Genomic DNA, 21,130 nt, shown 5'->3' on the forward strand with positions numbered 1-21,130 from the left:
CAGACGTGACTCTCAGCCAGCCGGTAAAACAGGAGGTTTATCAGTCGGCGGGAACAGAACTTGTTAGCACAGAAATCAGTGACTTTCAGCCACGTCCATCTTGGGGGAATCCCGGGCCAGACGCCCTGGACTCCCCCCCTCTTCCAGTCCCCCCCAAGCAGGCCGCCCGGCTTCTAGCGACCTGACCTCAGACATTCCCGTTGCGCCTCCTCCTTGTCATTGTCTCGCTTCCCAGGCACAATGTCACCTGGTCACACACCCCTCCTGGGTCTCAGGTTACATCTGGCCGCCTCGCCTGCCCCGGAGGCAAACGTTACACACCCAATTCCCACCACCTCGGCATTGGTGCAGCACTCAGGGAAACTGAGGCACGCACCGTCTTCATACAGGCCAGTAAGACTCACGTGCAACATAACAAGGTGCATCAAACCCCACGTTGTCACCTCTCTCCCTGGGCTGTTCCCCCCCCCCCCCGCCGTGACTCTGAATGGGGAACATCTGCCAGGAGGGTGGGCTCCCATCTCCACCCGCTGGAGAACCAGGTTAGCGAGCCCAGGCTGGTCGGAGAACAGCTGCTGTTAGGAACCCAGCACCTCTCTGATCTCAGCCTGCCGGGCCGGGGTTAGCTGGTCAGAGAGGGGAATTGACTCCAGCGAGGGGCCGGCTCCCGTCTCGGGGAATAGATCCACCAGGGGATTTTCCCCTTCTCCTCCTGCTGCCCGCACGCGGCCAGGACCAAATTCTCCCTGTCAAAATACGGCTCCGTCATGTCGCCCCGGTCCCCTCGGTGGCTCAGCTCCACCTCATGCCGCTGCGAGATGACCTTAAAGGGCCCATCGGTGACATTACACCCCGTATTTTTCATCATAATCATAGGGTTCCCTAGGGAGGTGGTGGAATCTCCATCCTTAGGGGTTTTGAAGGCCCGGCTTGACGAAGCCCTGGTTGGACTAGAAGATACCTCCTGAGGTCCCGTCCAACCCAAATCTGCTATGGGTCTATGATAACGTATCTGATGCGAGACAGGTCGCGTGAGGGATCATCGGAAAGGCCGTGATTTGCTGACCACGCTGATCCTATTGGTACGCGCGGGTCGTTTTTGTATCTGAAGTTAGGAATATTGACAATAGGTGTCAGGAGCAGCGATGGGGTGAGCAGGCGGCCAGTGTGAAAAATCGGGACAGGGGATGGCGGGGTCATAGGACCCTATATAAGAAAAAGACCCACAAATCGGGACTGTCCCTATAACATTGGGACATCTGGTCACCCCCAAGCAGCGAATCTCCCACCGGGAAGCCTTCCTGAGGAGGCTACAGACACGGCTGCTTGGCCATGTGATCAGGTCACCTGGGGCCGGACTCCATCTTGGAATACCAGAGTTTTCCCACGGACTGGCGTGGGAACCAAGCTTTGAAACAAAGGGGTCCCCCCCCCTCCTAGGCAAAAGCTATTTAAGGCAGGGACCTGACCTCCTCATGGTTCTTCACTGCCTCCCCACCCAAGGGGACTCTTGAAAACACCCGAGGAACAAAGATTGACCTGGGGAAAGTGCTGGACCGAGGCTAATGCCTCCTCTCAGGGCCCTGCCCCCCAACTCCGCAGCCAGACGGGACTCTCAGCCAGCCGGTAACACAGAAGGTTTATTCGCCGACAGGGCTTGTAGGTCCAGACCAGAGCTTGTAGGTACAGACAACAGGACCCTGTAGTCGGGTCCATCTTGGGGGGGCAGGGAGCTGAGACCCCCAGCCCTGGGGCTCCCTCCCTTTCCCCAGCCAGCTCCAAACTGAAACTCTCCAGCCCGTCCTCTGCACCATTCACACCTCCTTATCCCACCACCTAGGTCCTTAAGACCTGCATAGGGGAAACTGAGGCACCCACACAGTCTTCAGAGAGAACATTAAGAACATTCCCACTTTGTCACCCCAAGTCCAGGGGGTCCCCGTACTCTCCTCCCGCGCAGCGACTCAAATGGGGAGACCCCTGTGGATTCCTGGGGCACATCCCTACATGGGACTAGCAGGTGGGGTAAATTCTTGCCCCCGTCCTGCGGGGGCTGGTCCGTAAAGGTTTTCAGCATCCTCTTTAGGGTCCCCTTGAACCTCTCCACCAGCCCGTTGGCCTGAGGGTGGCACGCCGAGGCCCGGGCGTGCCGGACCCCACACTTCTCCCGCAAGGACTGGAGCGGGTCGCTCCGCCGAGGGGCCCCACCGTGTGCTCGGCCTGGAATTCAGCGGCTGGGCAAGGGATGGGGACCGGCTCCCTCTCGCCGGCCGGGTCCGAGGCCCCGATCCGGTCGAGTCCTGTCCCCGGGGGCTCCCTTCCCGCCGGGGTATCCCCCCCCCCGGTGTCAGGGCAGAGTGCCCCTCGCTGGATCTGGCTATGGGTGACGACTAGGGTGCTCTGGTCGCCAATCCGCCAGGTCACCCTCCAGCAGCACCTCGGCTGGCCACTGATGGTGCATCCCCACATCTTTGGGGCTCTCCTTGGTCCCCCCATTTCAGACATACCCTGGTTACCTTAACCGGGGTCGCGCACACGCCTAGGTAGGTGTTGGGCACCACCTGGTCTGGGGCCATCACCTCGGGCCGGGCCAGCGTCACCTCAGCGCCCGTGTCCCCGGACCGTCATCCCAGGCGCCCCGTAGACGGAGCGCCCTGAAACCGGCGCGTCCGGCCCCCTCCAGGAGCTGACTCCGGAGATTCCTCCCTCCTTAGTCATTGCGAACCTGCCAGCCACACCTGCCCCTCCTCCGGCTGGATTCCCACCCAGTTAACTCCTTGAGGGCTCCGGCGTGCTTCTCCTCAGCTTGTGGTCCATCTCCGGCCGCAGTAATGGCACCTCAGGTCCCCAGGGGCCAGTCGGTCAGCTCGGCTATCGGTGGTCCCCCTTGGGAGAGGGTTATCCGAGCCCCCCTTTTGGGGGGGAGCCCCTTTTGTGCCCCCTGGGATTCCAGTCCATATCCCGACCCGCTGTCTGCAAACTCGCCAGCCAGCTGTGCAGTTCCGGAGGGGGGAACCCGTCACACCCACCACCGAGGCATTGGTGCAGCACTCGGGGAAACTGAGGCACGCACCGGTCGGGAGACAGCGCTCCAGTCCCATCCGCTCCAACGCGTCCTCCCGGGTCCGGGCCCCGGATATTTCCCCATCAGCGTGGCCGGTTCCAGGTAGATCATCCCCGGGGTCTTCTGCGTACGCCAGAGCCTTGTTCCTGTGCGCCTGGCGGCTCCAACGCCAGCAACGGGGCCTGTTTGAATGGTGCGTCGTCCCCGGCTTCCGCCCCGTCCATCTGGCTGAACATCTCGATGGCCTAAGCGGGTGAGATACCGGAGCCTGTCTGCGGGGGTCAACCTGGAGCACATTGCAGACCTTCTCAAAGGCAGCGAGGCCGGCGTCTAGGTCCTCCCCTTCCTTAAATCGGAGTTCCCTGCAGGCTCGCCCCCGGGTCCATCCCCACTCACCCCAGCTGCCTCTCGGCTCTGCCATCACCCGCTCATGCTGCCTCTGCCTCTCCCGGTCCTTGGGCTCGTTCCGTTTCCGCTCCACCGTGAAGATCCCCTGCTGGTCGGGGCGGTGGATGCCGGAGCTGCCTGGCTGCTCGCTCGGGAACTGGCGTACGCCCTGGTGGTTCCCAGCCTCTCTCGCGGCCCCAGCTGGGTCAGGAACCGGCTCCTTGGCGCGATCCTCCTCTGCCAGCCGAGCAATCAGCCAGCCGGCTCCCTCTGCACAGCTGTACAACGTCCTTCTTAAGGAGATGGTTATAGGCCATCTCCTCGCTGTCCCCAAGTGGTCACGGGCTCACAGGCCTGTGGTTTCTCAGCTCGCCACGGGCCCCGGGGAGAATCAACAGCCCTTCTCGGGGGTCCAGCCGTAGGCTCCTCCGTCTCCTGGAACCGCACCTCTCTGAGCCTTCAGCACGCCCGTCTCCCGCTAACCCCCCTTCGTTTCACTGCTCCCCAGTCACTTACTGCAGGATGCGCCGACCACGGGGTGCGGTTTATCCCACCGCTGCCACCAGTTGTCGTGGAATCACCGGGGCGATGCTCTGGCACTGCTCCCTACGAAGCCAGGCAGGACTCTGGGGGAGCCTCCTCTCTGTCTCCAGGGCAAGAAGCTTCCCCAGCTTCCACCTTCCCGGGTCTGACCTCGGAGCATCCAGCATCCCCTTCCACGCCGTGCGCTTCCCGCTGCGAGTCTGCACAGGCCAGGCTTTTGGGGGAACCAGAGGACCCTGCCCCCCAACTCCGCAGCCAGACGTGACTCTCAGCCAGCCAGTAACACCGAAGGTTTATCGGTCAACAGGGACCCAGCGTAGGACAGAACTTGTGAGCACAGAAATCAGTGACTTTCCGCCAAGTCCATCTTGGGGGGAATCCCGGTCCAGACGCCCTGGCCTCCCCCCTCTTCCAGTCCCCAACTGCAGGCTGCCCGGCTTCCGGCCACCGGACCTCCGACACCCACCGTGCTCCTCCTCTTTGTCTCGCTTCCCAGGATAGATCACGGGCGAGATCGTGGGAAAGGTTATGACTGGCCAGTTTGCATGCAGGTATCATTTCGGTAGCTGACGTTAGGAATACGGTCTACGCATTGTGACGGACCCAGACCAGTGGGGTACAGGAGTCTGGTAGAGGGTCACTGGTAGAGTAATCCGGAACCTGCTAGAACCAATTAAGACAGCCAGGCTGATTAGATCCCCTGCAGCTAATCAAGGCAGGCTAATCAGGGCCCCTGTGTTTAAAAAGGAGCTCACTCCAGTCAGGCGAGGAGGAGCTGGGAGTGACGTACGGCTGGAGGACTGAGGAGTACAAGGATGCGCTGACCACGGGGTGCAGTTTATCCCACCGCTGCCACCAGTTGTTGTGGTTCCCTCCCAACTCCTGGTCAGACACAGGAGAAGCTGACCCAGACCGTGGGGGAAGATCACGGAGGCGAGCAAATCCGCCGATCAGCGCCGGACCCGCCAAGGCAGAGGAGGAACTTTGTCGCCGCATCTATTACAAATGGGTTTGCACCTGCCCCGCTAGGCAGAACGCGATCGGGCTGGATTGGATTCTGGGAAGGGTCGTTATCGAAAATAAGGTCTGGAAAAGCAGCAGAGTGTCCCGTGGCACCTTATAGACTAACAGACGTATTGGAGCGTGAGCTTTCGTGGGTGAATCCCCACTCCGTCGGATGCACGGGGTGGAAATTTCCAGGGGCAGGTGTGTGTATATATAGGCAAGCAAGAAGCAAGCTGGAGATAACGAGGTTAGTTCAATAAGGGAGGATGAGGCCTTCTTCTAGCAGTCGAGGTGTGAAAACTTAAGAGGTCTTAGAAGCTGCTAATCTCCCACCGGGGAGCCTTCCTGGGGACACTACGAACCAACTCGTGGCGGTTATGGCCCTACATGTAACCAATCACCTGGTGTTTTCTCCATCACAGTGTTTTTCCACCGACCAGCTAAAATTTGGAGACGGTACGATTTTGGGCTGGCCCTCCAGAGTAGGGGGCGGGGGGTGCATTTGAGTATCTAGCGTGATAGACCCAGGCCAGTTGGGTACAGCAGAGTAGCAGAAGGCAGATATCCTGGCCACTGGCTTAGCCGTTTCCTGTTCCCTCAGTGACCAGAGCAGGGGCTGCTCCCGGCTAATGAGAACACCTGACTCTAATGAACCTGTAAAGAGTCAGGTGAGGCCATTAAGCTAATGTGACCACCTGACTCTAATTAAAGGCCCCCGCTGATACTAGAAATGGGCTCACTCCAGTCAGGCAGGGGAGAGGAAGTGCGGCTGAAGGGCTGGTTAACGAAGACACCCCCAGACCATCGTTAAGGGAGCCCCAAGGTAAGGGTGAAGCGGCCTGGGGAAATGTAGCAACTCTGGCAGTGAGAGGTTGGCTGCCAACAGCTGCTACCATGAGGGTCCCATGCAGGGGGGGTGGGCCAGAAAGCCTGCTTGCGCGTGACCCCCGCTGGGTGTGTCCCTACGTGTCTGTAGCTCGTCACAGCAATACGGCGTGAAGGGAGCCCCGGCAGGCGGGTACCCCAGTTCTGGGGAGGGGGGGGACCCGTCACACCCACCACCGCGGCACTGGTGCAGCACTCAGGGAAACTGAGGCACGCCCAGTCTTCGTATAGGACAGTAAGACTCACCGTGCCACGTAACCAGGGGAAAAGCCTCACTTGGTCACACCACGTCGCGGTGCCCTGTGAAGTGTCTGAATTTAGGGAAGCCCGTCGGCTTTAACGCCGCCTCCACGTTAAAGGGCGCAGCCCGACACGGACCGTAGGTTGTACCTCTTCAGTCTAGCTGAAAAGTCCCAAACATATGTAGGATAACGTCACCTTAGCTCACCGTACGGGGTGTGGCCTGCGCGTCCCTTGTGTTACAGCCAAAATATACTCGAATATAAACCTAGAATAATCAAACTCATAAGAAACGATAGATAAGCAAGGATGCCGGCCAGCCTCAGACACATCCCAAGGACCTGTTATATGCGTCAGTTCGTTGCCAGGACACGTGTGTGGTTGACACATGTCCCTGTGGTCAGGACTTCCCCTTAAACCCTATTTCCAGCTCCCCGAATATTGGGGGGGTTCCCGTGGGGCCGTTTATCGGTGCAGAGTCTAAGCTTTCTGCTAACTTGCAGAAGTGAGTTTTTTTCAGAAGTTTGGGGGGAAGCCCATCTGGTCCCGGTGATTTACGGCTGTTTAGTTCGTCGATTTGGTCCGAAACGTCCTCGATCCGGGACGGTTCCTCAGCTCTGTCCGCTAAACAGAAAGGGCTCGGGTGTGGGAATCGTCCGCCCAGCCTCGGCGGGGAAGACGGACGCAAAGAATTTAGTTTCTCCGCAATGTCGTCCTTGAGCGGTCCGTCAGCACCTCGCTTGGCCAGGGCGCCGCCGGTCGCTTAGCCGGCTTCCTGCTTCTGATGCACTTCACGCATGGTTTTTTGCTGTTACGTTTTGAGGCTTTGGGTCCCTGTGCTTCAAATTCCTTTTTGGGCCTTCCTAATTGGGTGTTTAATCCAGAGTTTATGCTCCTTTCTAGTTTCCTCACTAGGATTTAACCTCCACTTTTTAAAGGAGGCCTTTTCGCCTCTCGGGGCTTCTCTTACTTGGCTGTTTAACCAGGGCGGCGCATTTTTGGTGGCTCTTGCTGTGGTTTTTTTTAAATTGGGGGGGATACATTTCAATGGTGTCTTTGAAAGGGTTCCATGCTGTTTTCAGGTATCCCTGTATAATGGGCCGCCCCGCCCCAGAGGTGGGCGCATCTCAGCGCCGGGCGAGGGGTCCCTGGGTAACCAGCCGCCCCGCTTCAAAGGTGGCCGCATCTCAGCACCGGGCGAGGGGTCCCTGGGTAACCGGCCACCCCGCCCCAGAGGTGGGCGCATCTCAGCGCCGGGCGAGGGGTCCCTGGGTCACCGGCCGCCCTGCCCCAGAGGTGGCCGCATCTCAGCGCTGGGCGAGGGGTCCCTGGGTAACCGGCCGCCCCGCCCCAGAGTTGGGCGCATCTCGGCGAGGGGTCCCTGGGTCACCGGCCGCTCCGCCCCAGAGGTGGCCGCATCTCAGCGCCTGGCGAGGGGTCTCTGGGTCACCGGCCGCTCCGCCCGAGGTGGCCGCATCTCAGCGCCGGGCGAGGGGTCCCTGGGTCACCGGCCGCCCCGCCCCAGAGGTGGCTGCATCTCAGCGCCGGGCGAGGGGTCCCTGGGTCACCGGCCGCCCCGCCCCAGAGGTGGCCGCATCTCAGCGCCGGGTGAGGGGTCCCTGGGTCACCGGCCGCCCCACCCCAGAGGTGGCTGCATCTCAGCGCCGGGCGAGGGGTCCCTGGGTAACCGGCCGCCCCGCCCCAGAGGTGGCTGCATCTCAGCGCCGGGCGAGGGGTCCCTGGGTAACCCAGGGTGGCCACATCTCAGTGCCGGGCAAGGGGTCCCTGGGTCAGCAGCCGCTCCGCCCCAGAGGTGGCTGCATCTCAGCACCGGGCGAGGAGTCCCTGGATAACCAGCTGCCTCCAAAGAGCCTCGGAAAGGCTGGATTGCAAAGGGTCTGTGCAACGTCACGGCCAGTGGACAGGTGCCAGGATCACAGGGTGAGCCCAGGCCAAAAACTACATCTAGGACAGGATGGTTCCTGCTCTGCCAGCAAAGTCAGCGACTGTCTGCTTTGTGCTCAGAACCGCTGACTTCCTGGTTCCGGGGCGGGGGGGGGAGGTGGAGGCTGGTGGATTAGAGCAGATGGGGCTGGGAGCCAGGACTCCTGGGTTCTCTCCCCAGCTCTGGGAGGGGAGTGGGGGCTGGGAGGCAGGACTCCTGGGTTCTCTCCCCGGCTCTGGGAGGGGAGTGGGGGCTGGTGGGTTAGAGCGGGGGGGGATGGACGCCAGGACTCCTGGGTTCCATCATCCCCAGGTCCGCCCTGTACTTGAATTAATCCCTTTTCTCCCCGCTCCACACAACTCTGCAAACCCACCCCAAGCTGTTTTGCCCAATCCTTGGAGAAACCTCCCTTGTTAATCGTCCATCTCCTCCGGCGACGTTAATATTTACCCTCCCTGCCGGTTCCCTCCCGCCCCGTCCTGAAGAGACCTGTTCATTTCAATCGGCCGAAACTCAGATGAACTTTCACACCGCTCTGCTTCCATGAGGCACTTTCAACCTTTGGTCCACCCAGCTCCGGGGGGGGGGGGGACACACGCACTCTGGCCGCTTCCTAGCTAGTCACGTCCGCTTGGGCCCTTTCCTCTCCCGCGCTGGTCAGGGGACCATGAACTCGGACACCTGCCAGAGGAATTGTCTGGTTTTAATTCCCCCCCCCCCAACACAGCTCTGTTCCAGAAAAGGCGGCACTCGAAACCGCCATTTTGCCCCCCTCAAAACCGTCATTTCTCTATATAAACCCCTCCACCATTTTAAATCACCAAATCCTACCTTTTGGAGGGTAAACGATGCCCACTGAGACCCCCCCGTTCCCTTCCCCAGCCACACCCGTCTAATTACACATCTAGCAGCACAAAATCCATAAATCGGGGGGGGGGGCGGGAGGTGTTTTTACATTGGTAACTGCATTTCTGGGCTCTGGGACATCCCTCATGCCCCCGGAGTGGGGTGCAAAGCTGAGTGTCCATTTCCTGCCCGCCATTCCCAGCAGCAAGTGGGGAAACTGAGGCAGGGGCCTGCTGCCCATGAGATTACGGGATGGGGCCTTTTACTTCCCCGTTTGCATACACCTGCCCTCGCTGGGTCAGTGCTGTATTTCCCCAAATGAACGGAGCAGCCCGATCCCCCTTCATAAAACATTCTTTGCGTTAGACCCAGGCTCTGATCCAATTTCTGCTCCGCACTGGGGTCTCCCTCCCTTCCTCAGCGTCCTCCCCGCATTATGGACCTAAGCTTCCAGCAGGCCTGGGGGAGGTTGGAGCTGGAGCCCGTGGGAGGGAGTGGAGGAGAATCCAGGAGGGCAAGGGTGGTAGTGAAGTGGCTTATTTCTGCGAAGGAACATCCTTCTAGGTCGAGATGTTGAAGAGGGTGGTGGTGGTGGGAAGACAGACAAAACCCTAGGACCCCTCCCCAGGCTCGAATCTACCGCATTAGCCCTTCCAGAACCCGGTTATGGTCCCAGTGAAGACGTTCGCCCCAGGGATCAGAGGATACAAACAGGGGATTGGACCCCCGGGACAGGAGAAGCCCCAGGCTGTGATAATGGATTGAGGGGTCCCAACGGAGCTGTGGGGGGTGGGGTGGAGCTGTCCCTCCTTGGTTCCCCCCCGCCCTTCACCCAGCCACTGGCTGGCACTGCCAGCACCCCCTTGCAGTCACGCTGGCTCCCTGAGATCTTGGCTTCTGGCCAGACAGTCTCTGTCCTGGGAGGAATGTTCCCCAGAGGCCGGCTCTGTCCCGGCCTCCACCTGGGTGCAGGCAGGAGAGGAGGAGCCCAGGCAGGAGAAGAAGTTGGGTAGAGTGACCAAAACCAGGCTCCCGGCCAAGAGGAAGGCCCCAGCTGCCAAGAAAGAGGCCGTGTAGTTCCCAGTCACGTCCCGCAGCCAACCTGGAACAGAGAAAAGACCGAGTCATCTAGAGCAACAGCCGGAAAACCCAGGGCGAGCTAGAACAACAGCCAGAGAACATAGGGCAACCTAGAACACGAAGGTGATCGAGAATGGCACAAGAGCCAAGTGTGATCTAGAACAACATCCAAAGAGCACAGGGCTACCTAGAACATGGAGGTGACCTAGAATGTCATGTAAACCCAAGTGTGATCTAGAACAACATCCAGAGAGCACGGGGCTCCCTAGAACACGGAGGTGACCTAGAATGCCGTAAGAACCCAGGGTGACCTAGAACAATATCAAGAGAACATAGGGCAAACTAGAACATGGAGGTGACCTACAACACCATAAGAACCCAGGGTGACTTAGATCAAAACCTAGGGTGACCTAGAACCAGGGTGACCCAGAATGAGGTCACAAGGACCTTGTGGGGTCTAGCTGGTTGGAGCAAGGGGACTGCTGGGTTCTATCCCCACCTCTGGGCCTGTCTCCAGGGTTGGAGGGCAGCTAATCCCAAGCAGGATGATGTTCACGTCTCAACCACTGGTCCCATGACCAGGGTGGGGGCCAGGAGTCTTGGCTCCAAGAAAGACCAAGACTATGACTGAAGGTTATGGGGAAAAGAGTAGGGCTGGGGATTGATTTACTGGGGGGGAGGGAGGAGCTCATTTTCAATTAATTGAACGGGAGGAGAAGGAAGCCAGTGGCGATCTACCAGAGAACGGCGCTCCCAGAAGCCCGCCGATGCTCTCCATCATCTGCAGCAGCCCCATCGAGCCGAAAATCCGCCCGATGCCCACGATTTCCGGCAGGATGGAAAAGACCACGGGGGTGAGCGCCCCGGAGAAGAACCCGTAGCAGACGCTGATGGCCATCAGCAACGGGTAGCCGCGTCCCAGAGGCACCAGCGCCAAGGAGATGCCAGTCAGGGAGGACCAGGCCACCAAGATGTGGGTGAGGCGGAAAGCCCGGCAGTCGGCCAGCCAACCCGAGAGGAGGCGGCCAGACAGGTCGGCCACGGCCGCCGCGGACATGAGGAAGGCGGCCTGGTACTCGTCGAAGCCCAGCTCCCGGGCTCGGGCCACCAAGTGGACGTAGGGAATGAAGTAGCCGGTGTTGATCAAGGTCACGGCCAGGACGAATCTCATGAAGGGCCAGTGGGACAGCAAAGGGAGGCCAAAGAGGGTGGAAAGCTTCCCCAGGCAGCTCTCGCCGGGGTCCCCGGGGCCGGCCAGGTCCTCCTTGAGGGTCAGGGGGCGGATGAGGGCTCCGCACACCACCAGGTTGAAGGACATGCCGGCCACCACCAGGAGGGCCCCCCGCCAGGCGTAGGTGTCCACCAGGAACTGGAAGAGCGGGGAGAAGGCGAAGGAGGACAGGCCCACGCCCGTGAAGGCCAAGCCTGTGGCGAACGTCCGGCGCTTCTTGAAGTAACGGGCCACCGAGGCCACGGAGGGCGTGAAGACCAAGGCCCACCCGAAGCCTGCAAAAAAGGGAGGGGGGAGGTAGAAAAGAGACCCGTCAGAGCCCCCCCAACCACATCCAGGTTGTTATGGCAACAGCCCGGGACATGGCCACAAATGGGCCCATCCACTTTTTCCTCGTTTTTCCAAAATGGCTGCCGTGTGGCTGCAGCCATTTTGAATGAGGCCCGGCTCCTTCCTCCCCCAGCCTCAGTGATTACCACCCTCGCCCCCACAAACTGCAGGGTTCCCCCCCCCGCCCCTACACGGGTGGCCATTTTGAATGAGGCCTAGCTCCTTACGCCCCTAACCCCCTACAGTGGCGGATATTTTAAATTTTGTCCAACTCCTTCTCCCTATCCCCACCCATCAACCGGTGGCCACTTTGATGGGCCTCTCTTTCCTTTGATGCCCTTCACCCCCAAAATGTCCCCCTCAGCGGCAGCCATTTTGAATAAGGTCAGGCTCCTTCCCTGCAGCCCCACAGAATGGCAGCCATTTTGAAAAGGCCCTGATCCTTTCCCCTCTGGACCCACAGTTCCTCCCACATACCCCCCCCCTCAAACTGTCCCCCTCATAAGCAGCCATTTTGAATAAGGTCTGGCTCCTTCCCTGTGGACCCACAGTTCCCCCCGCAGATGACAGCCATTTTGGAAAGGCCCCGCTCCTTTCATCCCCGTGCTCTCCTCACTCCAAACAACTTCCCCAGTGATTCCGCAGACACACTGGCAGCCATTTTGAATAAGACCCGGCTCCTTCCCCCGCTTGGGTCCATGGTTGCCCCCACATGACGGCAGCCATTTTGAAAAGGGTCCACCTCCTTCCCCCTGCCTCCCCCCCATGGCAGCCATTTTGAATATGGTCTGGCTCCTTCCCCCTGGGCCTATCGTTCTCCATCTTCCCCCTACCGTCCCTCCCCCACCCTAGAGACCCTCCCCCATGGCTCCTGCACCCCACTGATCCCCCCCACCTCCCCATTTTCTACCCCAGCACAAAGATATAACTGTGCACCAGTTGTCATGGTGGGTCACTTTGGTGTGATTAGGGTCTATATAGGGTTGGCTCTCTTTTCTGGGGGGGTATGGAAGATGAAGCGGGGGGCGTTTGACGATAAAGCCCTGCCCCCTCCACCCATGGCCCCCACCCTCCCTTTTCCACCCCCACCCCCTCACTGCAGCCCTGGAGCTGTGGCGAGGGGGGGGGATTTTCCCGGCAGCCCCAAATATTGGCTGGGGTTCCTGGGCATGGGCCCTGTGTGGTAATCCGCCACTGACACCCCCCACCCCCACCCCAGTGGTGAGAGATTTGGGGAGGCTTAGAGACCCCCACCCTGCACGACGCGTCACCCACGCCCTTTCAGGGGTCTGACTGGTCTTGCATCCCCCTCAAGTATCACCTCCTTTAAAAACGACTGTGCCGTTGCGCTCCACAATGTTTGATGGAAATATGCTAATATGATGCAACCGGAAGAAGCTTCATGCAAAAGGTCTCCTGTAAGGTATCGTTACAAAGCTTATAATCGACTTGAGTGTGTTCATCCTGTTTGCATGCATGGATCAGTCTTGTATCCGAAACTAGGAATATGAACGATAACTTTGAGGTCATCGTAATTATGCAAAGTGTCGGCCATTAACGATGGCGTAGAGTCTTGATGGCTCCCCTCGACTAGGACAATTGGTGGTAAGTGGTTTATTTACCTGCAAGTACGTGGGGGCCAACCCAGGAAGAACGGAGGCTGGGATCTTACAGGACATAGAATCATAGAAGATCAGGGTTGGAAGGGACCTCAGGAGGTCATCTAGTCCAACCCCCCTGCTCAAAGCAGGACCAATCCCCAGACATTTTTACCCCAGTTCCCTAAACGGCCCCCTCAAGGATTGAACTCACAACCTTGGGTTTAGCAGGCCAATGCTCAAACCACTGAGCCATCCCTCCCCCATGTCACCTGATACTGGAATCCATCTTAAACCTGGTACTTTTCCATTGAAGACCCAGAGAGACAAAGCTTCCCGCCTTGTGCCGAAGCTATAAAAACGAGTGGAGCTGGACAAAGGGGGGTCCTAATCATGAGGAAGCCCCTGCTTTTCACCTAAGATGCCTGCTGGAACTAACAAGGATTGTACCAGCCTACGAAGGAGTCTAGTCTATGAAAGAATTGTGGAATTGGTCCTGCTTTGAGCAGGGGGTTGGACTAGATGACCTCCTGAGGTCCCTTCCCACCCTGATCTTCTATGAAAGAAGCTTATTGGAACATCTCTGAGGGTGAGATTGACCTGTCATCAGTTTCTTAATGTATTAGGCTTAGACTTGCGTGTTTTGTTTTATTTTGCGTGGTAACTTACTTTGTTCTGCCTGTTATTACTTGGCTCCTCTTAAAAGCTACTTTTTATACTTAATAAAAATCCCTTTTGTTTATTGATAAACCCAGAGTAAGTGATTAACACCTGGCGGAGCAAACGGCTGTGCATCTCTCTCTCTCGCAGTGTCAGTACGAGTTTACCCTGTAGAAAGCTTTAAACAGAGTGTGGAAGTAGAGCAAGAACTGATAGGGATTCCAAGGGGATTTCAACCCACGCCAGTCTCCGTTCGCGAGAGGCAGGCTAGCTGTAACCCTAATAACGCGAGCTCTGTAGACGCGAGGAGCGCGTGAGGCGAGTGGCAAAGAACTGTGTGAGAGGTTGTTGCGACCTTGTGTCGATAAATATGGAATGTAGACTAGAGTCCAACTAAGATGTCGAGGTGACCGACGTACAAACAACAACATGCAGCTGTTGCTTATTATTGTATGTAACAAAAAGTATAAATGCTTGCTGGAATTGTTTACCTGTGGAGAGACCTGCCTAGGAGAGGGAAAACTCTGTGTCCTAGCGCACTCTCTCCCTCTATGCAACTGCTTGAGAATAAAGTATCTGACTTTGCTGCACCCAACCAGAGAGTGAGAACTATGTTTTTCTCCGACAAGAGCAAAACGGATTTGGATCCCAGTGGGAGCTGGGGGTCTGGGTGACTGGTCAATTGTTTTAAAGCAAAGTAGTGGTCCATATGGATAAGAGGAAATAGCCTGAAATCCAATTTTGTTTGTACACGAGATGTGGGCCGCTTCTGTTTTTACGGCTACCGAGGTCTAACTTTTTCAACCTCTGCATCTGTTGGCCAACCGTCGTCCGACCAGCCCTCGTGATTTCCCACTGCGGTGCAAATTTCAATCAATAAGAACCGGAGAGGAAAAAAAAATGCTTCATCCATCGTTTTATGCAACGGCGCAGGTTTAAAATCACTAACTATTGAAAAAAAATAAAATGGTTCCAACCCGTGATCTTACGCAGCTGTGAAAGCGTAACTTGACAAAAATCTCTCAAAGAGATGCTTTAAAAATAAACGCATCGAAATTATCCATCGAAATTATCCAAAAAACCCAACACTGAATGCTGCCAAGTCTTAGCTCGGGTCATTGCGACCAGCAGGCTGTTTGAACTCAGAAAAAGGCAACATGCAATGAAATGAAACTCTTTAAAACACACCACCGACAAGATCTGGTCACTCCTGCCTGGAATACCTGATATTAGACCCAGAATCCCTTGCTCCTGGTCTTGGGTGAGGATGGTCCCAGGGTGCGCCGAGGCAGGGGGAGCTCAGGGCGGGACCTACCTGAGAGCACCCCGATGCTCAGGTACAGGTGGGTCAGGCTGGTGGCAAAGGAAGCCAAAATCATGCCCAGCCCCGAGAGGAAGCCGCCGGCCATCACCACGGGGCGCGCGCCGTATTGCGTGCTGAGGGCGCTGCCCACCGGACCTGCAGGGGGCGGCAGAGAGACACTGGTCGGGCCCTTGTTAACCTGCGATGCAGCTGACTCTGGGGGAGGAGTGGGGTTCTCCCTCCTACCCTCCAAAAAGGAGGGTCAGGATCCCCCGCCCACCACCACCACCACACTCACTAGCAAATTGCTGCACCGCGATCCCGATGGAGGTGATCCAGGACACCCGCCCCGACAGCTCCCCGAAGTACCCCACAAACTCCATGAAGAAGACGCCGAAGGAACGGATCACCCCGAAAACCAGCGCCGACTGGAAGAAGGCGGCCAGCACCACCATCCAGCCCCAGCCCCCGTCGGGGGGCTCGGGGTGCACCACCGGCATTGGGGCTCACTGTAGGAGAAAAAGGGGCATTAGAAAAGGCTATTTTGCCCTGGAGTACAGGTCCTCCAGTCCCGGCCTCTCCCAGCAGGGGGCGCTGTGGGGTGCAGGACAGGGGGCTGGCTGGGGGAGAAGCTCCCGGCTCCTCCAGTCCCGGCTTCTCCCAGCAGGGGGCACTGTGGGGTGCGGGGCAGGGGGGCTGGCTGCCTTTTCCTCCCTTTGCGTCTCTTGCTTGGGCTCAAAACTGCCCCCCCATGCCTGGGACTCTGGGTGGCCCCCCACCTGCCCCTCTCCCCATACCAGGGACCCCTATTCTCCCCTGTGTCTGGTTCCCGTCTCTCTATGCCAGGGGCCCCCATTCCCCTCCATGCCAGGGGCTCCCCCCCCCAGTCTTATTTCTCGTCTTTCTGTCTAGGAGATTGGCCATGTAGGGTGTCAATGCGGTAGGCCCCGTTAAGAGGGGCACCATTCAGCGGGAAGACCCTAATTTCTGCCCTCCCACGGTCCTTCGTTCTATAGGCAATCCCAGAGGCACGCACCCGAGGCCAGGGGTGACCCCCTCAAATCAACAGGCCTCTCCCCACTGCTAGACCCCGTGGATGAAGCTAGATCGGCACGAAGCCCTCTTCATCCAGAGAGTCTCCACGGCTATTCGGTGCAAGATTAAACCGGCCGTATCATGCGCAAAGGAGAGCGAAGATGCTACCACCCGGAACAACAGATGCCAACGAAAGCTCTCCTGCCCGTCGGGAAACGTACGCAACGCCTGAAGCCGGCTTTGCAATAACTTTGGGTCTCCGGACCCGGTCAGTAGCAGAAACGCGTGTGAAGTTTGCGGACGATACCAACCCAGGAAGGGTTGCGAGCGCCTCGGAGGGTAGGATTAAAATTCAAAGTGATCTGGACAAACTGGAGAAATGGTCTGAAGTCAACTGGATGAAAGTCAATAAGGACAAATGCAAAGTCCTCCACTTGGGAAGGAAGAATCCGATGCACGCAGACGAAATGGGAAATGACTGCCTAGGAAGGAGAACTGCAGAAACTCCTCAATACGAGTCAGCGGAGTGACCCTGTTGTGAAAAAAGCAAACATCATTCTTGTATCCATGTATTAGCAGGAGCATTGTAAGCCAGACACAAGAGAAGTCATTCTTCCGCTCTACTCCGTGCTGATTAGGCCTCCACTGGAGGACTGTGTCCAGTTCTGAGCGGCACATTTCAGGAAAAATGTGGCCAAATTGGAGCGACTCCAGAGAAAAGCAACACAAATGACGAAAGGTCTGGAACACATGAGCGACGAGGGAAGATTGAAAACGTTGGGTGGGTTTAGTCTGGAGAAGAGAAGACGGAGAGGGGACATGATACCAGTTTTCGTGGACATAAAAGGTTGTTTCAAGGAGGAGGGAGAAAAATGGTTCTTAACCTCTGAGGATAGGACCTTGGTAGCCATAAAAACAGAAGTGGTCCACATCACGTGTCCAAACAACGCTGGATTTCAGGCTATTTGAAGAAAAATTGTTCTTCTTAACCTCAGGACAGGACAAGAAGCAATGGGCTGAAATTGCAGCAAGGGCGGTTTAGGTTGGACATCAGGAAAAACTTCCTAACTGTCAAGCGGGTTGAGCGCTGGAATAAATTGCCGAGGGAGGTCGTGGGATCTCCATCATGGGAGATTTTTAAGAGCACATTAGACAAACACCTGTCAGGAATGGTCTAGATCAGGGGTCCCCAACGCAGTGCCCCCCTGCCCGGCAGTCGAGCATCTGCCGAAATGCTGCCGAATTTCTGCGGCTTTTCAGCAGCAACACCGCTTGATGACGTTGCTTGCCACTGACAAGCAGCGTCATCGAGAGGCGTCGCCGCCGAAATGCCGCCGAAATTCGGCGGACGCTCGACCGCTGCCACGGTCCTTCGTCTGGTGCCCGCCAGAAGAAAAGGTTGGGGACCACCAGTATAGATAATGCTTAGTCCTGCCTTGAGGGCAGGGGACTGGACTAGATGAACTCTCGAGGTCCCTTCCCGTCCTACAATTTTATGATTTAGCAATTCGTAGCTTGTGATATACCAGCAAAGCGCAGAAGAACAGAGCACTGGAATGGGTTCCCTAGGGAGGTACTGGAATCTCCATCCTCAGATATTTTTAAGGCCCGGCTTGACAAAGCCCTGGCTGGGATGATTTAGTTGGGGATTGGTCCTGCTTTGAGCAGGGGGTTGGACTAGATACCTCCTGAGGTCCCTTCCAACCCTGATCTTCTATGATTCTACAAAACCGAGTTGAAAACATTAGATTTGGGAGGGCGGGGATTTGGGGTGCGTGCCCCCAAACATACGTAACGGCCATCCTGGGTCAGACCAAAGGTCCATCTAGCCCACTGTCCTATCTTCCGACAGACGCTTCGGAGGGAACAAACAGAACCAAGATAACATCTGAGCGTTCGTCCAGGCTGATATTCCCACGTAACCCAAACCAGGGAACGTCCCCAAAAATAATTCCCAGAGCCGCCCACGCTCGCCGCTGCCTGCTTTCTTCCCGTCGTCTTTTGGAGTGGACGACGTGGCAATCCGAGCGCCTGTTATGCCAGATCTATCGGGATTGTGCGGAACCGCATTCATACCCTGGTTCATTGGGGTTTTCGAGAACGTCTCCGAGCCCTTACGTGCGTGACGCGTTGATCTCGCTTCTTATGGAGGAGTTTTATGGGGGCGCCTGAGCACAGAACCGGTGACGGGGGACTCGCGCGAGTCGCGCCCGAGAGAGAGTTGGTCTGGAGCAGTGGTTTTCAAACTTTTTTTTTCTGGTGACCCAGATGAAGACCTTGACGCTTCGGATGATTTAGTTGGGGTTGGTCCTGCTTTGAGCAGGGGGTTGGACTAGATCCCTCCTGAGGTCCCTTCCAACCCTGATCTTCTATGATCCTATGACCCAACGGAGCTGAGGATGAGGTGTTTGGGGTGTGGGAGGGGCTCAGGGCTGGGGCACAGGGTTGGGGTGCAGGGGTGAGGGAGGCAGGGGTTCAGGGTGTGGGAGGGGGCTCTGAGCTGGGGCAGGGGGTTGGGGTGCTGGAGGGGGTGCGGGCTCTGGGCTGGGGGTGCAGGCTCTGGGGTAGGGCCAGAGATGAGGGGTTTGGGGTGTAGAAGGGGGTTGGGGAGGGCTCAGGGCAGGGGATTGGGGCACACACACGCCCCCACTCCCAGCTCCCATTGGCCTTGCAGTAAACGGGTCGCGACCCACAGTTTGAAAACCACCCGTCTAGATAATACTCAGCCCTGCCATGAGCGCAGGGGACTGGAGTAGGTGTCCTCTCGAGGTCCCTTCCCGTCCTACGATTCCCCGAAGGGAAATCGTTCTGATCAACGGCTTCCTTCCCACTTCGCCCGTCAAACCACCTAACCAGGTGGCCTTCGGGTTTTTTGCATCTTGACCAAGGGGTTCTCCGTACACGAAAGCGACTGGCGCGGCGGATGAAGCTAGATCGGAACGAAGCCCTCTCAATCCAGAGTCTCCACCGAGATCCAGGAGCAGCTCCGGCGCTTAAAGGCTAAGCCGACGGACTTTCATTTCTGCTTATTAACCTCCCCCGCCCACCCCCCGGCCTCCCTTCCATGGGACCCCCTTCTGCTTCCCCATTAACTGGCTGGTCTGTGCCAAAGCGGATAATCCACCTTCAGAGCCGATTTAAACAGCCCTTAATCCGAATTAACTTCCCAGTGTAGACAAACCCCTTAAGAGGATCAGAAATCCGCCCCCCCCTTCAGAGACAGTTAAGAGTAAATCTGCAATAAATTGACCCCCCCAACCCCCCCTCTCCCACAAGCGTGCTGAACTCTTTAATCTTGCAACCAGGCTTTTAACATCTTCACCCCCAGCAGAGCCAAGACATACCAGGGTGAACCCACCTCCATCACCCCCAAGATCGCATGCCCCCCCTCGCTGTTTCCCCTAGCAGCGACTCACCCCAGAATCAGCAGCCCCCAAAGCAGGCAGAAGGCATCTAGTGGAGGCAGCTGGGTTAGGGGGAGGAGGGGCATTACCCCTTTAATTAGGTGACCCCTCCCACACACATACCCACTCCAGTGAAAGGTGAAGCAACAGCAACTTATGGGGCTGCACAGAGGGGACATGGGGGGAGGTTATGGGGCTGCACAGAGGGGACATGGGAGGATGGGGGCTAGGCTTGGGTCTCCCCCTCCTCCACCACCGCCACCGGAGCTAGTGTAGCCAGGGTCAAAGTCTATCGAATCGCAGCAGGAAAACAGGGACCTCCAAACACCATTGCCTCCCTTCCCCCCTCCAGCCCGGGCGTTGTGTGGGCGCTTCCCCCCCCCCTCCACCAGGCGTTACACCTGTATACCCGCCTGGTCTCTAATCTCCCCCCCCCCCCCGCCATCCTTACCTGGCCAAGAATCACATCAGCCTCCGCTGGCCCCCCGAGAAAGTCAGGGCAAAAAATCCTCCCCCCCCCGCTGCCCCCGCTTCAGAAATCCCCCTCTGGGCGTTATATCCAAATACCAGCCTGCTCCCCCCTCCCCCGCCTTCTCGGGGACTGGCGATCCAGCTCCCCCTTAAGAAGGGGGGGGAGGGGAGGGGATGCGAGGATCAATGCACCCCACAAATCCGACCCGCCGGGCGCTACAGCCGGGCCGCCCGCTTCACGTGGACCGCCGCGGCCGCGCCACCGGGTTGCAACGTTCCAAAGGGGGGGCGGGGCGCAACCTTGTTGCAACGTTCCAAAGGGGCGGGGCGCACCGGCCGGGCGGAGGAGCCGAGACTGAAGCCGCGGGGCGCAGGCCACGCCCCCTTGGCCCCGCCTCCCGCTCTCACCCCACCGGGGCTGGCGCAGGCGCAGCTGGGCTGTACCGGAGCAGGTGCTGAAGGGGCTTAATTTTGGCCACGCCTCCTTTCCCTGCTTCCCCCCCCCGGCACGGAGGAGACATCGGGGGGGCTATGGGGCTGCACAGAGGGGGCATGAGGGGGGTTATGGGGCTGCACAGAGGGGACATTGGGGGTTATGGGGCTGCACAGAGGGGGCATGGGGGGGGTTATGGGGCTGCACAGAGGGGACATTGGGGGTTATGGGGCTGCACGGAGGGGACATGAGGGGGGTTATGGGGCTGCGCAGAGGGGGGTATGGGGGGCTATGGGGCTGCACAGAGGGGACATTGGGGGTTATGGGGCTGCACGGAGGGGGCATGGGGGTTATGGGGCTGCACAGAGGGGGACATGAGGGGGGTTATGGGGCGGCACAGAGGGGACATGGGGGGCTATGGGGCTGCACAGAGCGGGACATGAGGGGGGTTATGGGGCTGCACAGAGGGGGACATCAGGGGGGCTAGGGGGCTGCACAGAGGGGACATGGGGGGCTCGGGGGCTGCACAGAGTGGACATTGGGGGTTATGGGGCTGCACAGAGGGGGCATCGGGGGGGCTATGGGGCTGCACAGGGGGACATGGGGGGTTATGGGGCCGCACAGAGGGGACATGGGGGGCTATTGGGCTCCACACAGGGGGCTATGGCGG

General features: G+C 58.2%; 1 protein-coding gene across 5 annotated transcripts; it reads right to left on the reverse strand.

Moving 5' to 3' along the window:
* Positions 1 to 8,751: 8,751 nt before the first annotated feature.
* On the reverse strand, positions 8,752 to 20,329 carry LOC123361544 (monocarboxylate transporter 13-like). Of its 5 annotated transcripts, none has more exons than XM_045001515.1 (5): positions 20,008 to 20,329; positions 15,416 to 15,626; positions 15,130 to 15,273; positions 10,734 to 11,501; positions 8,752 to 10,017 (listed from the first exon to the last, which is right to left on the reverse strand). In XM_045001515.1, the coding sequence occupies exons 2-5, from the start codon at positions 15,615 to 15,617 to the stop codon at positions 9,785 to 9,787; spliced, it is 1,347 nt and encodes a 448-aa protein (XP_044857450.1). In that variant the 5' UTR covers positions 15,618 to 15,626; positions 20,008 to 20,329; the 3' UTR covers positions 8,752 to 9,784. The 5 variants fall into 5 exon arrangements, with proteins under 5 accessions (XP_044857450.1, XP_044857448.1, XP_044857451.1 ...); XM_045001513.1 differs by having other exon boundaries at positions 15,416 to 16,684; XM_045001516.1 differs by lacking the exon at positions 20,008 to 20,329 and adding an exon at positions 16,374 to 18,291.
* Between the last annotated feature and the right edge of the window lie 801 nt (positions 20,330 to 21,130).

The sequence above is a fragment of the Mauremys mutica genome, unplaced genomic scaffold (assembly GCF_020497125.1).
Source record: "Mauremys mutica isolate MM-2020 ecotype Southern unplaced genomic scaffold, ASM2049712v1 Super-Scaffold_277, whole genome shotgun sequence".
Lineage (NCBI taxonomy): Eukaryota > Metazoa > Chordata > Testudines > Geoemydidae > Mauremys > Mauremys mutica.